The sequence below is a fragment of the Anarhichas minor genome, unplaced genomic scaffold (assembly GCF_050575085.1).
Source record: "Anarhichas minor isolate MPS153535 unplaced genomic scaffold, ASM5057508v1 ptg000020l, whole genome shotgun sequence".
NCBI lineage: Eukaryota > Metazoa > Chordata > Actinopteri > Perciformes > Anarhichadidae > Anarhichas > Anarhichas minor.
In genome coordinates, this window is record NW_027466466.1 from 4457501 (window position 1) to 4466624 (window position 9124).

General features: G+C 43.0%; 1 protein-coding gene across 1 annotated transcript in view; it reads left to right on the plus strand.

Moving 5' to 3' along the window:
* The window catches only part of LOC142954349 (MICOS complex subunit mic25a-like), a 78808-nt gene extending 71343 nt beyond the window's left edge, over positions 1–7465 (plus strand). The window contains exon 8 of the mRNA XM_076095295.1: positions 6831–7465. Within this exon, the coding sequence (XP_075951410.1) occupies positions 6831–6854 (24 nt within the window). The 3' untranslated portion in view covers positions 6855–7465. The remainder of the gene's footprint in view (positions 1–6830) is intronic.
* The last annotated feature ends 1659 nt before the right edge of the window (positions 7466–9124 follow it).

Here is a 9124-nt window from a genome sequence, read left to right on the forward strand (position 1 = left end):
TGTTGGGGCAGAAGAATGGGAAGAGAAGGGAAGGTAAAGAGGAAATCAGAGGGATGAGATGAGAGGACTGAGGAGGGGAGCCGTATTGATCACCCTGCTCTGTGAGTCTCTCTGTGCTTTGAATGGTTTGAATTTCGCAGCTGGAGGGAACTCCGCCGTGCTTAGAACAGATACCGTGCCCTCTCTACACACACACACACACGCACATACGTGCAGTCTGCCCCTCTGCCGGCTGGCTACCGGTCAATGCACCTCTTCTAGCTCAGTGCATCGTTCCACATGGGTCTCTAAAGGACTTCAGTGGGACCAGTTGTAATTCTCAAACAGCCCTCCTCCCTGCTGCTGTCCAGCCTCTAAAGCCAAGCAGGGCTGAGCCTCATCGATTTGTGACTGGCACACCAGAGCAGAGACTTTAGTGTTAGCTTTATCGTACAGTAACAAACCATGGATTAATAATCTTAATCGAAGAAAGCATACAAATTGAAATATCTGCCAGTGTTAAAGGCATGCATTAAAGGTTTTCACTTTATAAATCCATTTATTTATTTATTTATTTTTTATAAAAAGGTGCCTTAATTCACCGTAATTCACCTTCAGTTTTCCAAACGCAGTAGATCAAATGGTGGGATGTCAAGAGTTACAAGTGCTTTAACATGGTTTAAAAAAAATCAGACGAATGTTAAAATGGAGAGAAAATACACACAAGTAATTAAAAAAAAAACATAGAAGGCAATGACATTAAAAAGCAAAGACATGTTGAAAATATAATGATCTGCTCGCATTACAGGTTTAATGTGTAAGACCACATGCTCCAAAGAAATAGGAAACATCCATCTAAATGTACAGTCATCAGTTTAAAAAATGTAATGCAATAAACAAATAAAATCAAAACGCAAACGGACCAATCGGTGTACTATTGACAAGCCCTCGTGGCAGCTCTGCTTCTCCGTCCTCTCATGATGGACTGAGGACAGACTGAACGCTACAGTCACTCTCTATCCCCTCTCGAGGAACAAGCGGTCATTGCAAGACAGGACGGGCCGGGGCTATGTGGTTAGCCTGCACATCTCAGTAGATATCTCAACACAATACACTGACGTCATTGACACAATTTAACATCTTGACATTCTGTTGATAATAGGGGTGGGGGGAAAAATCGATACAGCATAGTATCGCGATATTTTGCGTGGCGATATTGTATCGATACACGGACGCCAAGTATCGATATTTTATTATATAAACTATTTTTTTTTTTAAAGAAGAAAAAAAAAGATTTACTAGAAAAATCAAATCAATTGCTTTTTCAGTCCACTAGATGGTGCTGAGTTGTTTTCTGGTGAGGTCAGGAAAGGTCCCGGGTCAGCGTGATTGGTAGGAAGTTGGTCAAAACAAAGATGGAGACATCTGGCCTCACAACGGGGTTAAATCTGCCAACAGTAGCCAGGCTCATGGGGAGAGTGCAGCGCATAACTGGCTCTCTGCCCTTGACGTCCACGCATCGCAAGTTATACTGAGTTATATAACTCTTATATCCTACTTATATAAGTTATAGTTCATATACTGAGTCCACACGTTTGCATTTAGTTAAGTTGGACTATGTAGTAATACAAACAGTTCAGTTTGTCAGGTTCATGCAACATTTATGACATTGTTGGTCAGTCTGTCTGCTTGACAATCCTATTTTGCTGCAATAAAAATAATTGAAGTGAGATGAACAGACTGAAAACTTTATCTCATAAGATAAAACATGTTGACACAGTTTTCCTTTGGGGACATAATTTGAAGTTGAAAAAAGTAATAAATCGCAATATAGGCCTATGTTATCGCAATACTCAGAATATCGCAGTATCGTGATAATATCGCAGTATCGTGATAATATCGTATCGTGACCTAATTATCGTGATAATATCGTATCGCGGGACCTCTGGTGATTCCCACCCCTAGTTGATAATGTTAATTACATTTTTGAATGTTTTAAACTAAAATTCTGGACAGATCTTACACGCACATCTTTTAATAGAAGAAAACATACTAACATACTATGTACTTTAAAAGTAATCAGTAGAAACTTGGCCGGTAATGGGAGGCTACAACAGGACTATTATCTTATCTTCTGGTATTTGTTAAAAGCTCAGCTGTTTGGTTTTGTACCAGCTTACGGCGTGTTTCTTTTTATTTACCCTGCGTACGAAGAATTACAATAATCGAACCGAGATGAAATACAAGCATGAATGACCTTCTCGAGATCAGGTTGACTGAGAAGAGACCTGATTTTTGAGATGGCTCTCAGCTGATAAAAACACGATTGAACGATCCGCACAACCTGCTTTTCACATGAAAGGTCACTGTCAAATATAACACCCAGGCTTCTGGCTGCAGGTTTAACCTTCGTAGACATCGGAGCCGAGTGGTTTTTCTAAAATAGGGAATCGACTTTGGGGGACCAAGGAGAGTTGTTTCAGATTTGTTTTCATTTGGCCGAAGACGGTTTCGGGACATGTAGCACTAACAGTCTACATCCATGCTCGTGGCTCTTTGGGGCTGTACGGAGGCACAGTGGTGCTTTGAACTACATTCTAATGTCAGCATGCTAACATGCTCTTAATCACAACATGCTGACATGCTGATGTTTACCCTCTTCACCATCTGAGTTCAGTCTGTCGCTAACATTTGCAAATTATCAGCAAACAAAAAGTACAACTGAGGCTGATGGGAAGGTCAATAGTTTGTCAGGTGTTTGATCATTATTTAAAGTAATGGACAATGTAAAACATGTGACCTGATGATGGTGCCAGATAAAAAGTCAGAGAATCACCAAAGTTATTACAACTTTCTGTTCTGGGGGGGGACATGAATCTGCACCAAATGTCATGGCCAACCTTGCAATAGAGTTGTTGAGACAATTAATTCAAAACGGAAAATGTCAAGCTCATAATGGCGCTAGAGGAAAAGTCAGGGGATCATCAAAGTCGTGACAATTTGTCATCCGGGGACCATTAATGTCTGCACAAACTTTCATGGCAATTCATCCAATATTTGTAGAGATATTCCAGGCCGTCCCAAAGCGTTGGACCGTCTGACATGGGTACCCCCCTGGCCCGGCTGCTATCGCAGCAATTAGGAACAGTAGTGTGACTGTCTGACATCGCAGATCAGAAAAGAAATAACTTCAGCCACACTTCTGTTCCATTCGATAAAGACTGTTGGTGACTAAACTATAACATTACAGTCTTAAGATCTAATACAATTGGAGTCAAACAAACTGTGGGAAATGAAAAAGAGCTCTGGTGACAGAGCAGGACACACAAAAGGTACAAAATGTACCCGAGCCCCTCCGACTTGTGAAGAGACAGCGATTGGCATCATAAATGTGGTCACTGTTCATCTCTTATGAAGAGTGTAGTTGCAGCCTGTAGTGACTTCACAGTTTGTTGAATGTCAAGTTCAAATGAAAGTTTATGAACCAGAAGATTCCCCCTGTTTGTTTTTTGATACAACATAATCAGACATTGTCATGATGATTATTGTTCCTCTTTCTGAGAATCCGTCTGTTCTGTTTTAATATGTTTACTTCTTCATGTATCTTTAACTATGCTAGTGGTTTAATGGTGAAACTGAAACATCTCTACAACTATTGGATGGATTGCCATGACAAATTTGTACCGACAAGGATGAGTTGTTGGTGATCCCCCGACAACGTGAGGTTATAAATATTTGCTTTTTGGTGAAATGTCTGTTGGATGGATGGCCAGGAATTCCCGTACAGAGATCCGTGATGCCCAGAGGATGTTAATTACTTTACTGGTGGCTTCTCATGTAGTGCCACTAGCAAGTCAAAGTTTACACAAGCATCTTCCACTAGATTGGCACTACATTGTCTACAGAATGTCCTGGCTATAAGACGGTGTATCCTAATGCCTGAGGTGATCCCCATACGTTTCCTCTAACGACACCACATGGTCGACATTTGTGGTTCAAGGAAAATGGCTGCAAAACCAGTGACATCCCCATCAGCTGTTTCTGTTTCGTGCTAATTAGCAGTAGTCGCTAACATGGCTGTAGACTCTTAGTCTTGCTAACTTGAACAACACATATCTCGAGATAGATTTGGGGTGTGCTCACTCTATGACTGATGTTGTTTTGGTTTCTGGCAGACGAAAGGTTAATCCCTTTCTGGCACAAACCCGTCTGTGCTATTGTTAAGCCTGCCTTTCAGCGACGGAGAATTTTCTTCACAAACTTGATCGTCACACATGGCTTGACCTCAATAAATCCAGCGGAATTACAATCACGCTCTGTTGACATGTTTCCAGCGGTTATTTGCATGATCTCTCCTTAAAGGAATACGCAGTAATGAGAGAGGCGGCGCATTTGTCTCTGGAGCTGAATGCATCACATCTGCATCCGAAAAACGGACCAAGTAGTCGGGGATGAGTCTTTCCTTGGTAATAAGCTTATATAATCACAGCTGGGAGCCATCGTTTTAGATATTGGCTGTCTTGGAAAACATAAGTAATAACTAATAAGGCTTCAAAGAGTTTATTGACCTTCTCATTGAAGGCCAAACACCGACTTTTAAACACCCATGAGCGTCCACTTCTTAATCTATAACTCGATATGTTCTGTTGAGACCATCACACTAACGAGGTATATCACCCAGCTTTTATCGATCATTTTGATAGGTTGAACTCTAAGGTTATCGGAATAGGTCTGCATGGTGTCAAAGCTCTACTCCATATTGGCTGCTAATCGCCTTGTCTTGATATGCCGTCTCTCTCTCTCTCAGGAACGTCTTGCCAGCTTTTCACGGTGTTAATTGATCACGGCCATTTCATGGGTGAAGCCCCCCTCACAGTATTTAAGATGAGGTCGTACACTGTAGCTTGGAATCACGGTGTCAGACCTGTTGTGTTCTCTCAGGGTGATGGAGTGCTAGGGTTTCAAGGACCTCATCGATCTTCGGTTAAAAGATGGGAGGTTCCACTGCTTGGATCAATTGCACAGAGCTGTTTTCGAGTAAGTAGGCTGTAGCTCTCTTGGAGGTCGTTGTACATCCCCCGTACATGAACTGAATGCGAGGCTGTTCAGAGAGCACCAACGAGTATTTGCCTGAATTTATTTGAAATGCGTTTTGGGTGGATCTCATGCATGATAACGCCCGGGCCACACTGCCATCTCGCTGAACGGTTGCTCGACAGCGTTTGATCTCCGCACAGTGTTGCTGCTCCCTACTGCCGGCCCTTTCTTCCTCCTGAGAGTTTGCCTTTAATAATGGCCAATTCATTTCATTATGAATTGCATATATATTTATTTTACACAGAAAAAAAGGTTGAGAAGTGTGTGTGCTCATTTGTTAATCATAACAATCCACGATTAAACTGTATTAATTATATGTCACAGTATTTTCCTGCACTGTCCTGCAAATATTTCAGAATAAAAGCCTTGTGTTAACAAATGAAGGAAAGAAAAACAGAAAAACACTAGAGCTTTTATTTTGAAACAGAAACACAACATGTTGGTTACTCTTTTTTTTCATGCTTAATAAAACAAATTGTACAGATATAGACAATGAGATTCATTCATTCATTCATTATCCAAACCGCTTATCCTGTTCAGGGTCGCGGGGCGCTGGAGCCGATCCCAGCTGACATTGGGCGAAGGCAGGGTACACCCTGGACAGGTCGCCAGTTTATCGCAGGGCACATATAGAGACAGACAAAGATTCATGCTCACATTCACACCTACGGGCAATTTCGAGTCTCCAAATAACCTAAGCTGCATGTCTTTGGACTGTGGGAGGAAGCCGGAGAACCCGGAGGGAACCCACGCTGCAACGGGGAGAACGTGCAAACTCCACACAGAAGGACCACCCGGGATCGGGGATCGAACCCGGGTCCCTCTTGCTGTCAGGTGACAGTGCTAGCCACTACACCACCGTGCAGCCCACGACACAATGAGATTGTAGTCATGTAATGTCAATGGCTGCGCACGGGGACGCACATCACTGTTTTACTTCGAGGCTCCGAACACACATTGAGGGACACTTTTGCTTCTGTGTGTGATTACTTTGGGATAACAGTCTAAACAACTGTGACATACAACATTAAATAGCGCTCGTACGGACTTTGAATTACAATTTTCATTCAGAGAGGTTTTTCTTAGAAAGCAATTCCATTTTTTTTTCTTTTTCGGAAAAGCCCCAACTCTAACCAATACAGATCCGTCTTCTTTTCACTACATTTTGACTTTTAACCGAGACAATTACAGAAAGGAGGACCGAGCTCCGGGCTGCTCGCTATGTGTGTAGAGAGCGTGACAGACAGAGGGAAGTAGAAGAAGGTGGACTTAACACAACATATTTCTGTACGTTATTAATAATAGTCATTTGAATGTCCTTGCCCAAACTTCTAGTGCGTTGGTCAAAAAACTTCAAATGATTTAATACGTCAAGGGGAACAGTCTTATGAAACTGTAAAAACAAACCCAGACTGCACCAACAAAGACAGTTACAAGTTGAGGGTAACCAAGAGGGAAACTTCTCATCCTGTCCACCTCCTGTAGTTGCAATTTGCTGCAGCATGAAAAAGGCCTCTGAAGGAGCGACGTAGAGCCGGTCAGTCGACATGCTCACTCCTCTCCATCACTGAGATAATCTCTACTATTAGCAGCGCTGACCTTTCAGTTGTGTTCGGCTGAAGCTGGGAAAGTATCCTCAAAACATGCCTGTCCTTGCTCCTAAGAGCATCTCAAAGGTCGGAGGGGGGTGGCAAGAGTGCAGATGGACTAACTCTCTATTCTTTCTTTCCTCTTTTATTTTTCTCCTTTCTTAGAACCTGCTGGTCAACCACGGATGAAGAGAGGGAGGAAAAGGGCAGAACAGTTATCTGACGTCGGCTTTTACTTTGGCACTAAGAGCGGCACTCGTCGCTTTCCTGTTTTTGAATTATGAGAGTGGATTTGCTGTCGGCATGCTTTTGTTTTAAAAACATTCTCACTATGGTATTTATCATGCGGTATCATGCAGTAAAGGATGCTCTGTTGCTCTGCACCGCTACATCTTACGAGGAAGCTTTTGAAAGAGAAATGGGTATGCTTATTGGATTCCTGGTGCGCTTTCAATTCAGTCATTCGGGAGAAAGTATTTCTAAGATGTGGGCTGTAAAGATCCACTCGGCGTCAGTCCTCCATATTCAGGAATTCAGTTAACGTCCTCTGCTTCCTTTTGTTGGGATGAAAAACAAGGAAATCATTTCAGGTGTGAGATGAATTGAGTGCATAGGGACCGTCCTGGTTTTGGTCTCTGACTGGAAAGAAAAAAGAAGTGATTGAGTTTTATTGTTTTTGAGCTTCATGGTTGTTGATTTTCAACAACACAGGAGTAAAAGCTCAGGTAATCCTGGCCATGGCATAAATCCATCAGACCTGTAATGTATGATTTTATTAAACCGTTCGTATCCTGTGTCAATCTTGTTTGTGTCTTCGCTTTTTTCCCCCCCTTCTGAACTACTCAACCAGCTTCTATGTGTGTTTAATTATGTCTTTCTTTAATTTTAAAGCTAAGAACATTCCATTTTAAAAGTGATGAATTGTGAAGAGAAATGTGTTATTTCTTCTCGATGACGGAGGCCGCACTGACAAATTGCAGACGAGAGTTCACTCTGGCTTCTTCTTCGTAATGCGGACGACTCCCCCGTGCGACACACAACAGTGAGTTGATATGAAGAAGTGAGGGGGAGAAACACTAAAACAACGATGACACTGGAGAAGCTGGTCTACAAACGGAGCAGGGTAACCAGCTGAGTTTGTTTGGCTGCGCTGTAGAAGTGCTGCCTCCATGTATCGTATTCAGCCGCACTTTGCTGTTACCGCCACACCAAGCAACACTGAAGACTTAAGTGTCACAAGTTTAAATTGTGATTGTACAAAGAGAAATGTTGGAATGTGTGTGAACATGTTTTACAGCTCGTCCGTGAGGGACAACAGATGCTGCTCTGTCAGCAGCAGTACAACACAGGATGCACGTACTGTGGTGTTGAGAGGATATTCCCATCATCGCTAAGTAGGCCGTGTTGGAGGAATCATTCATATGAATATTTAAAACAAATGTACAGTATATTATTTTATTCTACTGGTGTCGTTTGTCCCTATCCAAAGAGGAGATCAAATCAGAGGATTTAATAACAGGAAGAGACCGTGAGGTTTGGTATAGGGCAGCACACAGCCATGCAACAGATGGCTTGACAGTGAATTTTGAACCAGAGCCCTTGTAAAAGTAGTGAATTTATGATTAAATTTACATTTAAATGAAAGATTCTTAGAAACGGCTGTGAGTCCTGCTGTAGCCTGAGGGAGCTAATGGCGATAGTTAGGAGGAAAGAGAAGAAGACTGCTGTCCTCAGGCCTGGAACTACATGAGAAACAAAGATGTTAGATTGAAAACATAAAATTATTCTTCAAAACATATTCAAATTCACCGTTTTTTTTTGTTATTTTCACAGGAGAAAAGCTATATGGACTTCTTCATGGCGGTTGTTTGACTCCTACAGCAGTCATGTCCCCATCCTTTTTTGAGCAACACTGACGTGTAGCTACGCAGGTGTGCAATAGTGTGCTTGATTGACTTAATGTAACAAGTGTGACTCAAGTGGCTGCACTTCTCTCTGCTCGGGCTAATTCTTCCCTGAGTTGTAGCTTGTTAGTTCTGTCGGCGAGGCTGTGGTGTAATTGGCTCGGAGCGCGGAGTTAGGCTGGCCACGCTCCGCTGCCACGCGCCTCGCCGTCGAGCTGTTGCGCACACACACACACACACGTTAGGGCACTAGCGGCCATTCTTAATAAAAAAGAAATGGCACGCGGGTGGGGGGGATGCGGTCGCGCAGATGTTGCTACGGTAACAGCGGTGAGCGCGGGCCGGGGAGCTTCGAGGCAGCAGGTTAGAGAAGAAAAGGAAGACGACGTTCAGCGCATTTGAATGCGTCCTCTCTCTCTCCCTCCCTCTCTCTCTGTTGATCCCGTGTCATACCCAATTACCACCGCAGCGCGGGGAAAGGAGGGGGGCTAGTACCGAGAATACAGAGGGAGAGAAAAAGAGGAGCATTCTGGTGTCTGCTTGAACCTTTCGTGT